Below are 21,792 nucleotides of genomic sequence, written 5' to 3'. Positions count from 1 at the left end.
TAGGTATAGTTTGTGAATAGAAACTTACCGATCATTGGACGAGACACCTGTCATTCAAGATATACCGGTGAATGACAGGTGTCCCGTCCAATGATCGGTAAGTTTCCATTCACAAACTATACCTACCTTTTTCGGTTTGTCTAACTTGTCGTTGTGTTTTCGGATTTGTTAATGTGTTTTTGGATTTATTCATTTGTTTTTGAATTTGTTAATTTGTTTTTTTCATTTGTTATTTTGGTTTTGGGTTTGTTAATTTGTTTTCGGATTTGTTATTTTGTTTTCGTATTTGTTAATGTGTTTTGCACTTCTAGGCCACCGTACCTAGGTGTTAAATGTAAACGCAAACTGCTTCAGAACTTATAGAACTACATTTCTGTGTATTGCCTCAACTATAAATGAAAAGTACTGAAATGATCATTATGAATTTTCATTTTTATATAACATTTATAGTTAGATGCATATTATTTATACATATTGTTTATATTATTAATAAATATTATTAATATAAATAATATGCATGTTTTTTATAGAATTTATATGGTCATTTTTAAAGTTATTAATTAACAATGAGCATAATTTTAGCTATGTATTTTTATTTCCTTTGTAAATAATCTAATAGCCTGATTGCATTTATTACAGATAAAGTTAAAGACTATAGACTGGTTCTCGACTTTATCTGCTTTAAATTAATTAAATAGTGAATTCATAAATAATGATAATAGTAATAATAATATTATTATTTTATTTAACTTAAGGCAAACAAGTATTTGATCATCCAAGCAATTCTAGTTAGTAATAAAAAAAAAGGCCAGTTTCCTGTTTATTATAAACATTTGCGCACCAAAGTTCTGATATGATTCAAAACCATTTACTTAACACCCCAATGGGTAAACATTTAGTCAACATTCAAAGTAGTTTACATGTTTAATGTAAAGAATAAAACGATTAACATAAGAAATAAATGTACATTCATGGACGTTATTCATTATTTTCCATGTTATCAACTAATGTTTTGTTATCATGCAATGGGGCTTCTGTGTTGTAATACATTGGGTTCTCGTATGAAGGTGCAGCAAGGCAAATGTTGGTTCTTCTGTGGTACATGTAAGCCAATCCAGCCAGTATGAACAGCACTGCAATCACCACAATCACCAACACACCAGCAAGATTCCTATGTGTTACAGGCTTATCTATAAGAAAATGAGAAAATGGAACATTGAGTTGCACGATGCAGCATTATAACTAAAATAAATGCAGAAAGCATCTTTGTGAAATAATAGGAATGAATGTCATACATTTCATAAATCAATACTCCTGTGCAGTGAATTATTTGTTTCCATGACAAAAAATTTTTTTTTATTTATGACAGGAATTAAATTAGATTGGTTTAGCACCTGTTGGGTGAATCTCTGAAGGAGTGGTTGGCTTTGCAACTGCATTAAGAAATAAAAAAAAAAAGGAAAAATTGGTTTAAACATGAAGTAAAATACATTTTCAATGCTATGAAGATCATCTATATAACAGAAGCAATTATGAATACAGATCCAACATTACTGAACAATAGCATTATAACTAGCATTAATGAACAAACTTTGCCTAAGTTTTGTTTTTACTTCCCAGCTTCTTTTCCAGAAATGGGGATGATTGCTTTGTTGTAATAGCTTAGGTTTGTTAATCAAAATAATATTATCAGCAAGAAATATGAGACAACTATAATATATAGAAGATATTTATATAAATATATATTGCTGACAACATATATATATATATATATATATATATATATATATATATATATATATATATATATATATATATATATATATATATATATATATAATGTATGTATGTTATCAGCAATATATATTTATATAAATATCTTCTATATATTGTAGTTGTCTCATATTTCTTGCTAATAATATTATTGTTAAATTGTTAACTGACAAGGCTTATTTTTATAAACATGGTTCTTTGTCAGAATGATAGACTTGGAGCGGAAGTTCATGACCACAACATATGACATTGCTATTTGTAGTCAGCAGTAAAATGAGCAAAACATAATGAGCCTACCTGTTCCACTCATAGTTATAGTCATAGTATCACAATTACTTATGTACCATGTCCTTAGAACACAAATATGCTGAAAGCGTTGCTTAACAAAATAAAAAAAAAGGAAAATAATTTAAAGTAAAAGCGATGTTTATGACAACATTTTTACATGCAGCACACTGCTCTGATGTAAATTACCCTTTGGTGTCTTGCAGATGAATGGTGAACTAGTATATAAGCAGTGTTGTTTTTCCCATTGTTTAGTTTGGGTGGAGATAAATGCACAGTCATGGTCGTATGACTCATACTCTGATGGTTCTCCCCAATTAGTGTAATCCACAACACTTCTGTCCAACCACAGCCAGTGGTCTGTAAGGTTAAAATGCAAACCCAACAGAGGATGTGAATCAAATTGTGAATCCAGTCAGCAGAATGCAAATTAAAACATCGTGAAGAATCAGAAATAAACATAATTGTAAATCAAAATCCTCAGGTTTCGAAAGCTATATATTTTCACACCAAAAAAATCTTTCCTACATTAAATTTATAAATAAGATATAAAATAATGCAAGAATGTACGTTTCTTCCATTACCTGTATATGTCTTAAAAAGGCCTATTGAGAACCTTTCATAACCATTTCCAAGAAAAGTGACGTAATTCTCTATAAAATTGGCCTCTTTTGTATCTTCAATGCTGACAAGAGTGGCACCTAATAAAAAAAAAAAATTGTGTTGACAAAATGTATTTCTAATCATATATAAAAAACTTTCAAGACGTGAAAAGGTAACATAAATAAACTGAAAAAATGATTATGCAACTTTCTTTACCTCTTGTTAAACAAATTTGAGAGGCTTTACTCCATGATGTGCTCATAATCACAAATGCATAGCAGTGGCCTCTAAAAGGCACCCATGCCATCTTTGGTGCAATTTCATTTATTTCGGGGCACACACCAGGGTACTGCACTGGTGGAGCTGGAGCAATGTCTGTGGAAAAAAATTGAGAATGCAATTATTCCTGTGCATTCATCAAGGTTGCATCACCTACTTTTTTGAGTTAAAAAAATATTAGTTTTATTGACATTAATATAAATATCATTTATACTATTTTTTTTTTCTTGTTCAGTATTGCTTACCTGGTGATTTCTTACAAATGCTGTAGGATGTTTGATTGCAGTAAGCAGTTTTCCATTGCCCATCCACATCCACATAAACACATGGTTGGTTGCTTTTTGGTTCATTGTGGGCCCACCTCTCCATATTTAGCTGCCAGTTATCCATCCACAAAAAGTATCCATCTGTCTGCACACAACAATATATAGACATTTTTATTTCCTTTTATTTCCAAGTACTTCATCCTTCTCTTTCTTATTTGATTTTTTTTGTGCTATACCTCCTGGCTGTTAAGGCCAATCCATAAGGGCTGTCCAAGTTTTGAGGTCTGCAGCTCAATGTATGCCTGAGCAAGATAGTCCCGAATGCTTGCCAGATGTGCACCCTCTAACTCACACTGGTGCTTGGCTTCATTCCAGGTCAAGTTCTTTTGCAAGATCATGTAAGAATCATTTCCAAGCTTCATGAAAGTTGTGGGTATCTTTGTCGGGCTTGGTTCAATAAAGTGATCTGAATAGGAACAAAAATATATTATTTGCGCTTAATTAACAAAACGTACATAGAAAAAAATATATACAATGTATGTTTGAAATAATCTCAGAATGGTTTTATAGATTTACCAAGAGCTCGACTGCAAATAAATGCACTGGTTTTATTACAGTCTTTTGTTATCCACTTGCCCATTTCCATTTTTTGCGTATTTGCCATTGCAATACAAGTGCTTTCCTAAAAAAAAGAAATAAAAAGTAGCGAGGAAAATAAATATCATGCTTTATATAAGTTGGTAGGTAAATAAGTAAGTAGGTAAACAAATGAATAAATGTAAAAAATTCACAAATACCTCTTCTCCCATTCGCCACTGTAATAAAAAATGGATTGTTGTTAGCTATATTTTAATAAACGTTGCAAAACATATATGCCCAATAAGGAAATTTTAACCCCAATTCCATTAACGTTAGGACACTAATTATAATGTAAAGAAAAACAGAATGCAATGTTTTGCAAATCTCATAAACCTATATTTTATTTTGAATACAATATAGAAAACTATATCTAATATTCAAACTGAAATGTATTTATTTTTTCCTTTTAAGGACAAAAAAATATTAGTTTAAATGTCTTGTCTTAAAAATGTCATGTTTTAAAAAAGTTTGGACAGGGCCACATTTACCACTGTGTAGCATCCCCTCTTCTACCTCTCTATTTAAAGTTAGGTAGGGCATTTTCAGCTGTGAGTCCCAAGGTTTGGGCTGGGTGGGGCTGGGTGGGGCAGGGAGGGGCGAACCAGACATAGTCTCAGATAAATGTTTGTAGGAATCTAATTTTTCATGATATCTTCATTTAATTTTAAATATAAACTCATGAGACATGTGGTTTTTACCTCATAGCTTCCTGAATTACTACATTACTGATTTAATGTATTTATATATAGAGAAAAAAAGATTTTAATTCAGGAAATGTATTTTCACAGTACTTCATCATTTATAACATCCTATGAATTGCGTATGTAGCCCACTTTTATCAGGAACTGTTAACATTTGAAGTTAGTTAGGGCATTCAGTAGTTTTATCTGTGAGTCCCAAAGGCTGTTGTGAAGGCTAACAGGTTAACAACAGTCAGTATATATAATGTCTGTGGAGAGACCAGTTGTCTGTAGTTTTGCTAAAATAATGTTATCAAATTTTTAAATAATACAATATTCTAGCTGCTCTAAAGTCCTGGGCCTTTATGTCATATTTTTCATTTTACAATGTGTCAAATGTCTTCAGTCTGGACTAAAGGTAGGCCAGTTTAACACCCAGACTCTTCTTCCCTGATGCATTGCTGTTGTAATAGATGCAGTATGCAGTTTGCTGAAAAAAATGTTGTCTGGATAGAACCATATGTTGCTCTAATATCTATATACACATTTCAGCATTAATAGTGTTTTTTAGGATGTGAATACTAATTTGTATAGAGTAAATGATAAACACTAAATCATTAAATATGCAAATGGTTAACTGAAATCAATTATTACGAATAGCTCTTTTCAAGACCATGGTTAAGTGTAACAATGCTCCAGCCAAATATCCTTTATTATGCTTTTAATATTATTTGCATGAACTCCTTCTTTTGGATCCCACTGGTTTATCGCCACAAATTGCACAAATGAACGCTTAATATTACATCTAGTCTCATTCTACTTTCAGATCCTAACTGTGGGCAGTGGGATTCAGAACACGCCACATTCATATTTGTCATATGTGCACCATATGAACTTTCATTCATTCATTCATTTTCTCCCGCTTATCCGTAATTCGGGTCGCGGGGGCAGCAGCCTAAGCAGGCCCCCGCCTTCGACTGCTGCCCAATCCTCACAGCACCGTCCCTTACGGTCCCTCCTGCAGGTGGTGAGCCCACAGGAAGCCATATGAACTTTTGTTTTGCAAAAGTCATTAGCATGAAGTGTTCTTTTTCTTTCACTGTTTTTTAAACTACTAGTACATATATATATATATATATATATATATATATATATATATATATATATATATATATATATATATATATATATATATATTTTTTTTTTTTTTTTTTTTTTTTCCAGGAATATTTTAATTCCTGTAAAAAAAAAAAAATAATTAAGAATTTGTCCTCTTACTAAATATTCTTCTCTTGATGGTTGACCTTTAGCCCAGGCTGTATATCCAACAGTGCTCCCATCTGTCCATCTAAATCCTTTGTTTGCCAAGTTACTAAAGCCAATCCATAAATCTTCAGTTTTCTCACCAGTCGTTAAAATTAAAAAGGCTATAAAAAAAAATAAAATAAAATAAAAAAAGGCATGAAAATAGGTTGCATGCATTCTCATTGTGACATTAATCAGTTACGTACAATGCACTGTATAATACTTTAAATAACTATTCTGTTTGTCTATTAATGCTATGGGATAGTCAACAGCAAATAATAAAAAATGTTAGGCCACAGAGTCTATTCCTATATATTTTTTAAATCCAAAGAAATATATAATTGTATGAGAAAGGATGTGAAGGAATTGAGTGAATAATAAATGAAAATCTACATGTTGTGCTCATTGTCCCTTCCACCCACCAGGACTGTTACAGTCAATTATTAAATACACTGTATTTATTAGAAAATGTATCTAATCTATAAGCACATATAAGTCTATTGGTGTGACATAAAATTTGTATCCCAAGCAGTAGTAAGTAGCTAATATTTTCCAAACATTCTGGAATGAAGAGTAAGACATTGTTGCCATAATTACTCAAGTAGGTTCTACTTTATATAATGTTTTTTCCACAATGTAACTATAAACATTTAAGCATAGAACAAAACATGGTCATTCAGCTTGGATGATTAATGATGAAAAAATTTGTCCTGACCTTGCTGAAGGCCGCTTGTTATCGACGTGAGATCCCCTCCAAGATTTCTACAGAATGACCTGGCTTCAGTCCATGTTTTTAGCTCAGGGCCTATTTTGTAACACTGTAAGTGAAGAAGCAAAATTGTTATGCATGTAGCTAAAGAAGTTCATGTTCAAAAATTCAAATTTTAATGTTAATAAATTTTTTTTTCATATAGTACTTATTCATGCGTCAGTAAAAAAAGACATTTGAAATATTAGATATAAGTATATTTAGATACTTTCATTCTTTATTTGTCTTTTGTATGGCCTATTAAAAATCACAATAATAAACAAAAATTAAGCCAGTAATATAATACAACAGTACAAAATAAAAAAAAAAACTAAGAAATATTTTTTTGCAAATATTGTACATTACAGAAGCATTATAAGCCATTATAATCTCTTAAAACTGTAGTTAAAGTCAGATTCCAGAACTTTCTTTAAACCCCAGAAAAATTTAAGATAAAACCTAAAAAATAAAAAAATAAAAAAAACCCTAATTTATTTTTCTGGCGGTCAAATCAAATGATCATATTATTCACTTCTTAGTTCAATATAAATAAATTCAATATATAAAACAATATGACTTTCACTCCATTATTTAACAGCTCATAAAATAGCACATGATTCAGAGCATAGTATTGTTCTCCATCTTTTCTACCATGTTTCAGTAGTAGCTACTTAGAACAACTCAATCTTTTATCATGTGTTTACAACTTTGTTATTTTCTTTATTTGTTTTCAAGTTTAAATGAAGATGAAAATGAAATCTGTTTTAGTCAACATGTGGAACTTTTCCAGAAAACTTAAATGGTTCTTCATTCTATAGTAACACCTTAAATCTCAATAAGGGTACATAACTGAGCTTTAAATACAGCCCTTATTTGGGAAAACAAGAGATCAAATTCTCAATATATGTAGTCCAGATATCATCTATTTCTGTGCAATGCAATAAAAACAATAATTTATATAAAAATCTGTTTAATGTAAAGTATCATATACCTTTGTCTGAAATTTCACCCAGTCAGGAGCACAGCCCCCTCTGGGCCTTTCGGTTGGAGCAGCAGTGGAATTGACTTCGACAGAGTCACTTCGTTTACAGATAAAATTGTGCTGTTCACCACAATTTACAGTCTCCCAGAGCCCTAAAAAAGATACTAACCTGTTACTTTAGTTGTAGAATTTCCCAGACTTTTTTTTTTTTACAAGCAACATCATTTACACTAGTATAACACCAGATATAACATGTATGAACTAATTTTTGTAGACACCTGAACATTCACACCATTTTGTTCCTGTTGAACATCCCATTAGAGATTTATTCAACTTTTCTTTTAGAAAACCCTCTTCTTGGAATTTTACTGGAGCTTAATGCTATATTCTGAGGTGATTAGTTGTCCTCATACTTAGTTGACACACACACACACAGACACACACACACACACACACACACACACACACACACACACACGTTTATCTTTTATTTAAAAGACTGACTGACCTTGAGAAGAAGTTGTATGTACACAGCGCTCCTCATTGTTCAAAAGAGCTGGCTGGTTTTTTTCCCATGCCTCAAAAACAACTGGAGACCCGTCCATCCACCTTGTAGTGCATTACATTGTTAATAATTGATTTTTAGTCTTGGTTATATATTTCATGTGCTGTAATGTCAGTAGATTTTCAACTTACGTGAACGATTTATCCAGATCAACTTTCAAGCCAATATAATAACTGTTATATTTTCCCTAAAAGGAATAAATCATAAAAAATATTTAAGGAAGATATGAAAAACCCCAAAACAATGCAAAAGAGAAGTTGCGCAACAAAAGCAGTTTATAGATATGTACAGTGTAGGGCCATAATATCACACAGCTCTCTATTTGCAAAATTACCTGATGCCACAGAAATATTCTTTCTTGCTCATCATTGATGACCACAAGATCGCCATGTCTTTGCTTACAGAACCAGCGTGCTTCTTGCATGGAGAAATATCTGTGTTCACTGATATAATACTGATTACCATTGAATATTATCCAGCCGTCATCTGTTTTATTATAGGCTATAAACACAGGGAGAAAAAGACAGGAAACCTCACTATCACTGGTTAAAACAAAAAACATGTACAAACATACAAAAGTATGTTTTTGAAAAAAGATTTATGTAGATTTACTTTTAGTTGTGATTTCCACTTCTTTCGGTGTAACGCCTAAGGAATAAAAACAGAGCACATATTTCTCTACTGAATTCACAATCATATTTTATTATGGTTAACAAAATCTAAAACACTACCAAAAACTTTACGTAACATCAAATATACTGTGCAGTGTGTCTTTGTTTTGCGCCATTTAGCAGACACCCAAAGATTTTATGAAAGTTAAAATGATTAACAGATATCAACAATTATAATGTTGCTGTTTCAACAGCGTTAGCACAAGAAAAGGAAAAAACAAAGCGGAGTGCTTTTGCCACATTTTTGCAGTGGTAATGGACATTTATAGCATTTCAAATATATCACCAGTCAGTCAACCACAAAATAGAAGAGCACCAATAATTGCAGTGGCTGTTTGATTATTTGTATTTCTGACAAAAATATTTGTAGTTTTAGCTAACTGGTTGTTACTGCATTGTAGCTCAGCTACTTTTTGGCACACACTTTTTTTTTGGTAAACACTGCTTTTACTTGGAAAAAGAGACAAGAATTAAACAGAGGTGCAAACCAATAGCCATGAAAGATTTAGAAGTCACAAAAAACAAACCGGTTCTTTCAACTTTCCTTGTATCTTAACATTAATAAATGCTGCGATCAAGCGTATATACCGAGCAACTCCCTTAGCTGAAGCCATACAGCATATTCTTATATAGGTGCTTGAAAAAACTAAAACTAAACTATTCCAAATTAATAAAAATTTTTTACCAACATTTATAGAAACTTTATATCTTCTCTTCTATTCAGAACAAAGCATTTAACTATTTTTGGAATTAATTCTACTTGCTGGACTGAATAACTAAATATTGAATTTACTTTTTTATTTAATACTATTTAATACTACTTATTTTATTTAATAATATTTAAAATACATTGCACATTTACAATAAATATTGTCCTAAATCAGCTTTACAGAAATTAATAGATTACAAATATACCTTTTTAATTTATAGTCTCAAAATGTATCCCTAATGAGTAAACCAGAGATGGTGGCAAGGAAAAATTCCCTGAGATGGTATAAGGAAGAAACCATGAAAAAGAGGAAAGAGAAGCTGTAAAGATGAAGAGGCTGGTTTTGGATCTATGATGATCTCAAATGTTGAAGCTATTTTATGAGTTGCTCAGTAGCTCCTAGTTCTATAATCACAAATGACTGTATAAGACTGTAGAAAGGACATTACTCATAATCTTACACTCCAGTGCTCATGTTAGTTCTCACTCTCCAGTGCTCTGTATTGTTTGTATTTATAATCACACTCTTGATGTCACCCAAATAAAAAAGGGTTCCCCTTTTGAGTCTGGTTCCTTTCAAGGTTTCTTATAATAGTTTGTGACTTGAAATTATTGACAGAAATAGATTTTAAAATATTTTTGTTAAAAGATTTTGTTACCTCTTTGAATCTGACAAAACCAGTCTTTTCTGTCTTCACAATGTACATCATTCCATTCTGATCTTTTTGACCACCACCAAAAAGTAATTTCAGCACAGTTTTCCATATTGTTGTAATTGTTGGGTTCATCATCTTGCCAGTTCTCAAAAGTTGTCTGAAATAAAAAAAGACAGAATTAAAGGTAAATGTGAAGCTCATACATGCCTATGCCCTAAGATTTTAATATTCAAAAATGAGTTGCAGATTATAAAGCAAACAATACATACAAAGGATCCATCGCTCCATACATAGCCAACAGAGGGATCTTGAATGCTGTATCCAATCCATGCTCCACGGGTACTAAAGATATCAAAATGTACTTAATGATTGCACCTTCTTAATACAGCTAACTCAAAAGGGTTATCATATTGTTGAACAATAAATGACTTTGTTTCATTTTGGTTTGTATTTTGGTTTAATTTTAGGTAGTTTAAAGCTCATTTAGAATTTCCAAAATGAACGACACACTGTGCCCATATAAAAGCACACTGTTCAACAGAGTGTAAAGGAAGCATCTTTGATACGTAAATCTCTCTACACTACACCTGAGCCAATCTTTAGAAAGGCTTTGGCTCACCAGCAAAAGATCTCTTGCTAAGACATGAAAATGTTTATGTTTTTCAAGTTTGGAATACACTTAACAAATCTGGGCATATGGCCCTCCGCTTTCAACATTTTTACTGCTCTAATGTGTTAATCATAATAAGATGATCTTGACTAAGTAGAAAAGTGAGTTGGAATGTAAGTAAAAAATTGCATTCTTACAAGATATTTTGAAGCTGGTACAAATCAGAATCACTGTGGATACTCAGCAGATCACCCCCAAGTTCCCGGCAGAAGCTGAGTGCTTCAGACCAGGTCTTTTTTTGGTTGTCTTCCATTTTAAATAGCTTTAAGTAAAAAACAACAGGTTTCACTAGCCAGGAATTGGTTACATCTAAGTATGATTAAACTTATTATTTTTCTGATTTAGAATTGTCTAAATACCCACACAACTGACACATGGGCTAATGCTTAACCTTTATATACCGTTATACAGATGTCTCTGTCCCTAACTGGAACCCATTCATCGCTGCAATTGGGAGGAGCGATAGTTGTGGGGGCCAAGGTAGTGACAAAATCTTCAGCCATTTGTTTACAGATATATTTTTCTTTATTAGCACAACTCAGCACATCCCATAATCCAGCAAATGTTCCTGTGGTAAAGCCGACACAGCCTTGTTTCCGCCCTGTAGTTTGAAGATTGTAATAGCATGCATGATTAGCTTTGTAGCAACTGATTTCACCAGCATTAACTGTATACTGGAGCAATATCTAACAGTATCTTCAATTACATTTTATATTTATGCATTTACCTGGCATTCCAGCATTAAAATGTGTGTATAAAACCTTTTGATTGTTAGTCCACGAAAAAGTGTGCTGATTCTTGATGTTAGATAGCCCAATCCAGAAGTGCTTCTCTGGTCGCATCCCTACCAGGCTGACCAGAAAAGCATTTTCAACTCTGAAAAGATACGAAATACATACAGAAATAAATAAAGGGATGCTCGGAAAAAACAAACAAACAAACTGGTATTTTCTATGACAAAAAAAAGCTCTGACTTGTTTGTGATGTCAACCAAATTAGAATCAGTTTTCCCACATGTCTGTTTGGCCTCCTCAAAGGTTTTAGTCTCTGTTCCTATGAAGTAGCAGTAGTACCCATACCTGGTCCAACCCTTAAATTAAATTGATTATTAGCATAAATAGATATTTAATATAACTTTAATTATAATATAATCGTAAGAACATAAAGCCTTTCTGCAAGAATGTGTGTGTAGATTAATTGCCAAAAAAAAAATACAAAAAAATGGCAGCTTAGAAAGCAAACCAAACACTTACAGGCTTGCAGCCAGGACTTGTGACAACTGTATCATTTGTGGATGGGCTTGAATTAGCATCTTTCTTACAGATGAACCCATACTTGTTTTTACAGATTTCATCAGCCCACTTGCCCTCCTAGAAAAAATATACATTTAATAAACATCTCCCTATGGTACACAAACTAATTTGTGTTCTATCAACACAGTGGTTTTGAGTAAGCCCTGCACAAAGTATATGTTGAATAGCATGTTGTAAATAATATTGTTGAAGTGGCTGTACCTCTCCTCTTATTAAAACACAGTCCTGTTTGTTGTCAGCATTGTGGCTTGGTTCATTCTTCTCCCATGAGACGAATGGGACATTGGAGTGGTCGCTCCACTCAAAGAACATCGCAGTCTTGAGGTCATTTAAGCCAATCCACAACTCATCCGTTTTTACTGTTTCATTTGGTGAAATAAAATTTTTTAGTGAATGAAATGACCAAAACGATCATAGCAGTATCACACGCTATTCATTTGACACAAATGGTTCTCTTTGGACAGTGTAACCTGTGTCAAAATATCCTGTGAAAGCCTGACACTGCGTGTAGAACTCGTATGAAACTATAGGTCCCGGCCTCCTATAGGCTTAAATGTCAGATTTAGGAACAATTTGTTCAATTTGTTCAATGTGTTCCAGTTTTCTGAATATTTTCCTATTTGGCGCTTGCTGATTTCTACCCCCAGGAGAGTATATAAATTGAATTGATAAATGCAAGTGGATAATGTACAATTTCCTAATGACTAAATGCGTCTGTAATTCTGTAAGTCTGTAATGTTTTTTGTTTTTTTTTCATAATTAATAGTGGATCACACTGAATACATTACATCAAATTATGTAATACTGGGATGCATCTGCATAAGAACTTACAGTATCCAAGTTGTGAAATGGCAAAGCTTTGCTCCTCTACATTGAGAATGCTCAGAAGATCTCCACCATCGCGCCGACAGGCATCTCTTGCCTCCAACCATGTTTTTTTGTTGCGATTAAGATAGTAGCAGTGACCTAAGTAAGGGATCCATGGTCTGGGGCAAGATCCTGTGTGCACCACTGCACAAAATGACATGTAAAACAGCAGGCCAAGCAAAGACAAAATATGTTTTAGGAAATGAATACATTTATATTAAATACAAATATTACCTGGTGGAATAGTTGGAGTGGAGAGGTCTTTTTGGCAGATATACCCATGTTTCACTGAACAAACATCAGTGGACCATTTGGAATCAGATTGCTGATTTATCGCCCCACAGCTATGACCTAGTAGAGATGATGGCTGCCCTTTTTTTCAGAGCAAAAAAGAAGAAATGAATGAATAAATTCACAGAATCAATGTATTATGGCAAACATGATACTAAATATTCATGGTTTGTTCATGCAGGGACTGTATTTTGCAGCGAAATACTCACCACTGAGCCAGTTCAAATAACGTAATGGTTTTCCGTTGACCCAGTGCCATCCACTTGATGTGTCTAAACTGTTTAAACCTGTCCACAATGCTGGGCCATTCCCCTGAATCAAACCTATTTGAATGAAAACAATTTTTAATGGCAAAACCATGGCTAAAATATATTACTTTGACTTTTCAATTATTTTGATGTGTCCGTTACTGTACTGGAAAAAACACCTAGTCTGAAGTAAACGTGAGTGGACAGATGAGTTTAAATGTGACAGAAGAATGTATGTAAGATGGAGAAAAGATGTTACCACACTGCATCACACCCACAGTTAAACATGGAAGTGGTAACTTAATAATGTGGGGTTGTTACTAAGCAAGGAATGTTGGAAACTTATTCCAGGTAAAAAGAATACTGAAACAACATGGCTACAATTTCATAGTTCAATGTTAGTTGCAACCAACTTCACTATTTAAAAGACAATGACTTTAAGCATTGAATTGAACTAAAGCATTGAACTGAACTGAAACTCACACACACACACACACACACACACACACACACACACACACACACACACACACACACACACACACACACACACACACACTTAACTGCCACAGATCTGAACCCAAACACACACTCATACTCATTTCACACATCCATGTCTTTAGTACCATCCATATTATATTATTTTATTATTTTACCACTGTTTACATGCTGTTTTTGCACATCCATTTGACTGCTGCTATTGCTGTTTTGCACAAACTTTTATGTTTACATTTTGTGTTTATTTACAAGGACACTCCTGTATCCAGTTCTCTCTTGCACACTGCACTGTACAATACACAGAATATACTGAAATACGCAGGTTTACTGGCGGCGCTATTTTGTGTTTTGTGTATTTATCCTACACTGTCTTGTGTTGTTTTTTGCACCAGGTTGCACATGATGCTCTTTATGTGGCGTGGACAACTTACTTTAGTTCTTAGCGCTATGCTTTTTTGTTATGTAGCTTTATGTTGTTTTATGCTGTTTTATGTAAAATCAGGGTTGTGGAGGAGCGTTGTCTCATTTCACTGTGTACTGCATCGACTATATCAGGTTAAAATGACAATAAAAGCTTCTTGACTTGACTTGTACATTCAAGCTCTGTAAGCGTTGTTTAGACAGCAAACAGTAAGCTGGGGTATCATCTATCCTGAAATTGTCTGTTCAGTAACCACACCTTAATCCTATTTAGCTGCTCTGAAATGAGTGCATGATCAGAAAATACCTGAAATGAGGGCTTGCTCATGGGCCTCAGTAAAGCTCGACAGGTCTCCCCCCTGCTGCTGACAACTTTGCCTTGCCTGATACCAGGTAAGAGCAGAATCTTTGTTTATCTGGTAATAGCTGCCTGTCAGAGGGTTCTTGGTCCAGAAGTCATCTGAAAACAAATCAATCTGTAAATAAATAAATTATATATATATATATATATATATATATATATATATATATATATATATATATATATATATATATATATATATATATATATAGTAATTGTGTATCTTTGTAAAGTAATATAACTGTACCTATTTGACGTGTTGGGCAATAACCCCAGAGCTGATTATTTTCATAAATTCTTTCGATTGCACACCACGGGCGTACATGTGGAGATTCCTCTGTTGTGCAGGCTGCATACCATTTATTTTTGTAACTGAATGGAAAATTGCATGGACGACCAAAACCATTTCCTCTGAGTGAATATATTTCTGTGGATACACAGAAAAGAGTAGCTGTTGCTCAATTTCTCTCAATAGTACCTTTTAAATCTGAGATTTACAATAGAATATTTTACAATTTAGTAGGTATATATAGTCTCTAAGTCTGTAGGTATGGACTACTGCGTATACAGACTTAATGTAGTGTACAATCTTTTGTATGGTAGAAATACATATAACATTTTATTTTAGTGAAATATATTGTCTTGTTTACAAGTACATTTTATTTACATTTTAGTTGAAAATAACTAAGACAGTTTAGAAAACAGCTACAGAAAAGTACAAAATATTATCATTTAAGTTTAAAGCATTAATACTGTAGTTTCTACCAGAATCAACATTCCAATGAGCAAATCAGCCTTCACAAAGACTTAACTCAACATGATTAAATAACAATGTTATTTGTGCAGGATTTTTACTTGACTGAAAAAAAGCTTTAAAGCTTTAATGCTAACACAAAACAAGAAATACTTCAAATAAATAATCAGTATTAGTCAACTATCGAATCAGTTTCAGCGTCTGTGAACACATGAGAATTGAGCTCTAAAACTATGCCCTATTTTTTATGCAGTCGTATGAAGTGAAAATAATTTCATAGTTTGTAGGTGTTTGCAAATTGATAGCAAATTTAATCCAGAAAAGAAAAAAGGAATGAATTTAATACATAATGTAAGGCATATTTACAGAGCCACTGATCTATTTGTTTTAGTGTAATACCTTGATATGGTTGAGAGCAAATGTTGTCTGTTGTTCCATGGATTGTCCACTGGCTCTTTTCATCCTGATTTTTGGAAAGTGTCAGAGAATAAGTTTTTCCTTGAAGGGACAAGTACAACGACTCGTTCTTCACACTGAACTGAGAATTGTTCCTGCATTGCCATTTTTGGAGGTCATGTTTAGCATTACAGATGTACCACTGCAGTTTATTACCCTCCTTCCTGCTCCCAATGCCAAGGCATTTTTTCTGTGCAACATTAAAAATTCGGTCCTCAGACGTCCAGAGAAACTGCTGTTTTTCGCTAAAAGGGTTACACGTGTCTAACCATTGCAGGTTGTCTGTTAGGCATCTATTCTTATGTGCATTGTAGATCAAAAAAAATCCACCTGTGAAATAAAAACAGTAGCACAATATATCTTTGTATGTTTGGTCCTTTGTTTACATTCTTTTTTTTTTGCAGTGTTGCTACAGTTGATAAATTGTTCATCATGTAATTTAAAGTTAAAAGTAAAGTACGTTAGACTGTTCATTCAATTTATTAACCATTGTTTCTATGAATTTATAATAGATATGTGCTTTTAGGACTTTAAATACATGCTTTATTTATTTTAATTTAATTAACATAGTGATTATAATTTAAAGAAAGAAGCAATTTACCTGCATGAGCAAAAAAATGAGATATCTGAAGCAGGAGTACAATAACAGTAGTTATTTTCATCCTCTTGGCTTTCATCATCTTTTCCAACCATACACAAGCTAATTCCTCTGTCAAACCTGCCTTTGTCCAAGTTGCAGAATGTCAGTTTGGCACCAGTGACTGTTTTTCTAGCAGAGCACACATCTTATGACACATGTATTTCTCGTGACTGATTTCATCATAAAACCATTTGGCTTCAGGGAAGACGACAAAACTTAATGAATTCCTGATTATTGCACAAATAGTTGTTTTAATTGCAAATTCTACCTTTTATCAGTTACAAGCATTGGAATACATGACTATCGGTAAATAGAATGAGAGCAAACGCACACAACACACACACACACACACACACACACACACACACACACACACACACACACACACACACACACATACATATATATTTATATGTATTATATATATATATATATATATATATATATATATATATATATATATATATATATATATATATATATATATATATAAACACACAAACACACAGTATTGTGCAAAAGTTTTAGGCATTTGTGAAAACATTTTAAGTAAGAATGCGTTCAACCTGTTGCGTTGCCTAACACCATTGCCTGCAAAACATCATCAATTCTTCTAGGTATACTTGCACTTCTAGGTACAGTTTTTAATAGAACTCGGTGGGTAGGTTGTTCCAAACACCTTGGAGAATTAACCAGATATTTGTGGATGCAGGCTGCCTCAAATCCTTCTGTCTCTTCATGTAATCCCTGACAGACTTGATGATGCTGAGATCAGGACTCTGTGGAGGCAAAACTAATACTCAAATAAGACCAATTCTTCAATTTAATTTGTAGAAATAAAGCCCCAAACTTGCAGGAAACCTCCACTATGTCTTACTGTTGCCTGCAGACACTCATTATTGTATTGCTCTCCGACACAAAATACTTGTCTTTTGCTCCAGCCAAATAAAAAAACTTAGTAGTAGATTTTGGCTGCTCCTCACCAAGGTTAAGCCCCCCTACACATCTGGTCTGTTTAAGTTATTGACTGTATTTCAACCAAAATACAAAATTGATAATCTTTAGAACCTGCTTGCTATATTTGGTTAATCATACATCTGACCGTGATCCTACAATATTTCTGAATTTATGCAAGTGTATAAAGTGTGCAAATGAAAGAATTAAAAACCAAGGCTGGCCACACCAAAAATATATATATATATATATATATATATATATATATATATATATATATATATATATATATATATATATATATATATATATATATATACATACACAGTGAGGAAAATAAGTATTTGAACACCCTGCTATTTTGCAAGTTCTCTCACTTAGAAATCATGGAGGGGTCTGAAATTGTCATCGTAGGTGCATGTCCACTGTGAGAGACATAATCTAAAAAAAAAAAAAATCCAGAAATCACAATGTATGATTTTGTAACTATTTATTTGTATGATACAGCTGCAAATAAGTATTTGAACACCAGAGTAAGTCAATGTTAATATTTGGTACAGTAATTACAGAGGTCAAACGTTTCCTGTAGTTTTTCACCAGGTTTGCACACACTGCAGGAGGGATTTTGGCCCACTCCTCCACACAGATCTTCTCTAGATCAGTCAGGTTTCTGGCCTGTTGCTGAGAAACACGGAGTTTGAGCTCCCTCCAAAGATTCTCTATTGGGTTTAGGTCTGGAGACTGGCTAGGCCATGCCAGAACCTTGATATGCTTCTTACAGAGCCACTCCTTGGTTATCCTGGCTGTGTGCTTCGGGTCATTGTCATGTTGGAAGACCCAGCCTCGACCCATCTTCAATGCTCTAACTGAGGGAAGGAGGTTGTTCCCCAAAATCTCGCAATACATGGCTCCGGTGATCCTCTCCTTAATACAGTGCAGTCGCCCTGTCCCATGTGCAGAAAAACACCCCCAAAGCATGATGCTACCACCCCCATGCTTCACAGTAGGGATGGTGTTCTTGGGATGGTACTCATCATTCTTCTTCCTCCAAACACGTTTAGTGGAATTATGACCCAAAAGTTCTATTTTGGTCCTACTGAGCACATGACTTTCTCCCATGACTCCTCTGGATCATCCAAATGGTCATTGGCAAACTTAAGACGTGCCTGGACATGTGCTGGTTTAAGCAGGGGAACCTTCCGTGCCATGCATGATTTCAAACCATGACGTCTTAGTGTATTACCAACAGTAACCTTGCAAACGGTGGTCCCGGCTCTTTTCAGGTCATTGACCAGCTCCTCCCGTGTAGTTCTGGGCTGATTTCTCACCTTCCTTAGGATCATTGAGACCCCACGAGGTGAGATCTTGCATGGAGCCCTAGTCCGAGGGAGAATGAAAGTCATGTTTAGCTTCTTCCATTTTCTAATGATTGCTCCAACAGTGGACCTTTTTTCACCAAGCTGTTGGCAATTTCCCTGTAGCCCTTTCCAGCCTTGTGGAGGTGTACAATTTTGTCTCTAGTCTCTTTGGAAAGCTCTTTGGTCTTGGCCATGTTAGTAGTTGGATTCTTACTGATTGTATGGGGTGGACAGGTGTCTTTATGCAGCTAACGACCTCAAACAGGTGCATCTAATTTAGGATAATAAATGTAGTGGAGGTGGACATTTTAAAGGCAGACTAACAGGTCTTTGAGGGTCAGAATTCTAGCTGATAGACAGGTGTTCAAATACTTATTTGCAGCTGTATCATACAAATAAATAGTTTAAAAATCATATATTGTGATTTCTGGATTTTTTTTTTTAGATTATGTCTCTCACAGTGGACATGCACCTACGATTACAATTTCAGACCCCTCCATGATTTCTAAGTGGGAGAACTTGCAAAATAGCAGGGTGTTCAAATAATTATTTTCCTCACTGTGTATATATATATATATATATATATATATATATATATATACATACAGTCAGTAATGCAAACCAAAGCTCTTTCACAGGAAAACAGTGATAAAATGTGTCAAAAGTTCTTTCACAGGAAATGTGGAAAAAAAACATGGGCATGTACTTCCCCTTTTCCAAGACTTGCAAAATGTAAAAAGTGCTGAATTAGCAGCATGACAGAAAAATCTAATACATTTAAAGGACTGATAAATGCCACACTTTTATATCCCAACAGTGCAGTGAATTTACGATTACAATTAAAGAGATTGATTTTGTCTAAACACTGGAGCATTTAACATCAATAAGAACAGGGGCATATTTAGTTATAGTTGTTTAAGGATGTGGACATTGCAGTTCACCTAAACACTCTATAAATGTGATCCTCCAGATATGACAATTTGCCTAAAAAAACGTATTCGCAGAAGTTTTCCACAAATAGTCTTTACTATTTAAGGTTTCCACTACTAACCCGCATCTTTTGACTGAAATAAGACATGGAATATAATAAAGCACAAAAACATTCACAGACCATTCATTGCTTTATATATCAGTAGTGTTTTTTTTTTTTTTAATCAAAGAGGGATTTGACTAGGAGCCAATTTAGAATGGACTTTTGCTATTGCTGCTGGAGTCAGTGGTCACACCGAGGTCATTTACTGTTGATCTTGATGAAAGAAAAATACTATTCAGAGATGCTATGCAATAAGGAAGCTACATGTGGTCCTAGTAAAAGTATTTCCGTCATATCAAAATTCAGTAAAAGGAAGTTAAAAAAAAAAAGTTTTGTTTACCCAAAACTATTAAGATGTTGTTATAATTTTAACAATAACATTTGGTTTGCAAATTTATGTTTACAGAGAAGTCTAATCATTTGTTGTGAAAAGCACACATTTATTAAGGACCTTTATATACAACGTTTCTATCAGCAAAAACAGAATGCAGATGACCAGAGTCAATTTATGATTCATTTATTCTGAGGAACTGTAGATTTGTGTGTGAAATATGTTTTTTGAAACATAGTCTGCTTTCAGTTCCACATTAAAGAAATTACAAAAGAAGGTTTCATTATTTTTTTTTTATTTTTATTTTTTTTTTTAGATAGAAGGCTCTGCCCATGTCACCATGATGTCAATCAAAATTGTACTCTGAAAACCACACTGTTTCCAAAATTGCAGTTCTTGCTATTGTTATTTCAAACTTATGCATATCAATCCTTGTACATAATATATCTGATTTAAAACAGTTTGAACACCGAAGATCAAATAGATCCTACTCTTAATGTACTTGAAAGAATAATGTCAAATGAAAAAAAATTATATAATGCTATACTTTTTGTCTGATTTTGATTTGAGAACTATCTGAAAACCAAAGACCTGTTTCTGGTATAAGTCATTAATTACAATGCATCCATACAAACTTAATCACATCAATGAATCACTTTAGTACAAAAGCTGATAAGAAGGCCCTCTTTTTTTTTTTTTACTCTTGGTTAAGATTTTACTGATTTCACAAAGCCCAGCTGTACAATGTTTTTGCATACTGAAGGGTGCAAGGAAGTATACCTTTGAACCAAATCTGTTGACATGATTTTTTTTTTTTGTTCGGTATTTGGTCCCAAATATTGTGCACGTAAATCATGATAGCAATGTCCATGTGGACATAGTTTTGCAATCTTGCAAGGCAGGAGGTCTTGCTCTTTTTTATTTCCTTCCTGAATAACTTCCAGCACTCTCTATCCTCTTGCACTTTTTTTTGTAAAGGTTTTTGGTTCAAAGGTGACAAGGCAACAATATCCAAACCATAAAGTACTCTCACAGACGTAACATGCAAACATATTAAATGGATTGTATATACATATATATATATATATATATATATATATATATATATATATATATATATATATATATATATCTCGAGCACAAGGGGGGAAAAATTTGCCATTAAACGTTGGTTATCTCGGTGCAGCCGCAGAAGAACTCGCCAAAGTGGCGGAAAAATCAAACCTTACAGCTGCTACAGGTGTTGTATTGTATACTGGTGAATCTCTGCTGTTAGTTAGTGCACATATAGCCTTTTGTTGTTAAATGTTATGCGATGAACAGGAGGCGAAAGTAGAAGAGCGGCGCTGAACAACACACGGGAGAACGTGGGATGAGCAGCAAAAGCATAGAATTAACAACAGCAGGTTTAGGGGGAATCCGCGATGCGCTTTGGGA

At 33.6% G+C, this 21,792-nt stretch overlaps 1 protein-coding gene across 1 annotated transcript; it reads right to left on the bottom strand.

The window, feature by feature from the left end:
* Window positions 1-793: 793 nt before the first annotated feature.
* On the bottom strand, window positions 794-16,846 carry mrc1b (mannose receptor, C type 1b). Its single transcript, XM_083541624.1, has 31 exons — window positions 16,641-16,846; window positions 15,983-16,369; window positions 15,077-15,256; window positions 14,776-14,928; window positions 13,512-13,625; window positions 13,246-13,383; window positions 12,976-13,155; window positions 12,346-12,503; window positions 12,085-12,201; window positions 11,806-11,921; window positions 11,559-11,707; window positions 11,233-11,432; window positions 10,969-11,093; window positions 10,431-10,503; window positions 10,165-10,318; window positions 8,738-8,773; window positions 8,460-8,626; window positions 8,257-8,312; window positions 8,069-8,169; window positions 7,570-7,712; window positions 6,546-6,648; window positions 5,804-5,952; window positions 4,004-4,021; window positions 3,783-3,888; window positions 3,443-3,672; window positions 3,186-3,351; window positions 2,878-3,036; window positions 2,643-2,759; window positions 2,248-2,418; window positions 1,395-1,433; window positions 794-1,190 (listed from the first exon to the last, which is right to left on the bottom strand). The coding sequence occupies exons 1-31, from the start codon at window positions 16,717-16,719 to the stop codon at window positions 979-981; spliced, it is 4,296 nt and encodes a 1,431-aa protein (XP_083397750.1). The 5' UTR covers window positions 16,720-16,846; the 3' UTR covers window positions 794-978.
* Window positions 16,847-21,792: the final 4,946 nt, after the last annotated feature.

Source organism: Silurus aristotelis (genome assembly GCF_946808225.1).
Source record: "Silurus aristotelis genome assembly, chromosome: 5".
Classification (NCBI taxonomy): domain Eukaryota; kingdom Metazoa; phylum Chordata; class Actinopteri; order Siluriformes; family Siluridae; genus Silurus; species Silurus aristotelis.
The sequence above is the reverse complement of the archived record's forward strand: the minus strand, read 5'-3'. Positions and strand labels throughout refer to the sequence as shown.

Coding starts and splice junctions, on each gene's coding strand:
- mrc1b (XM_083541624.1), bottom strand. CDS start 16,719: ATGATGAAAGCCAAGAGGATGAAAATAACTACTGTTATTGTACTCCTG. Junction 13,626..14,775: donor TGAGCAAGCCCTCATTTCAG/GTATTTTCTGAT, acceptor TCATTCAAATAG/GTTTGATTCAGGGGAATGGC. Junction 11,433..11,558: donor TTTTAATGCTGGAATGCCAG/GTAAATGCATAA, acceptor TTCAAACTACAG/GGCGGAAACAAGGCTGTGTC.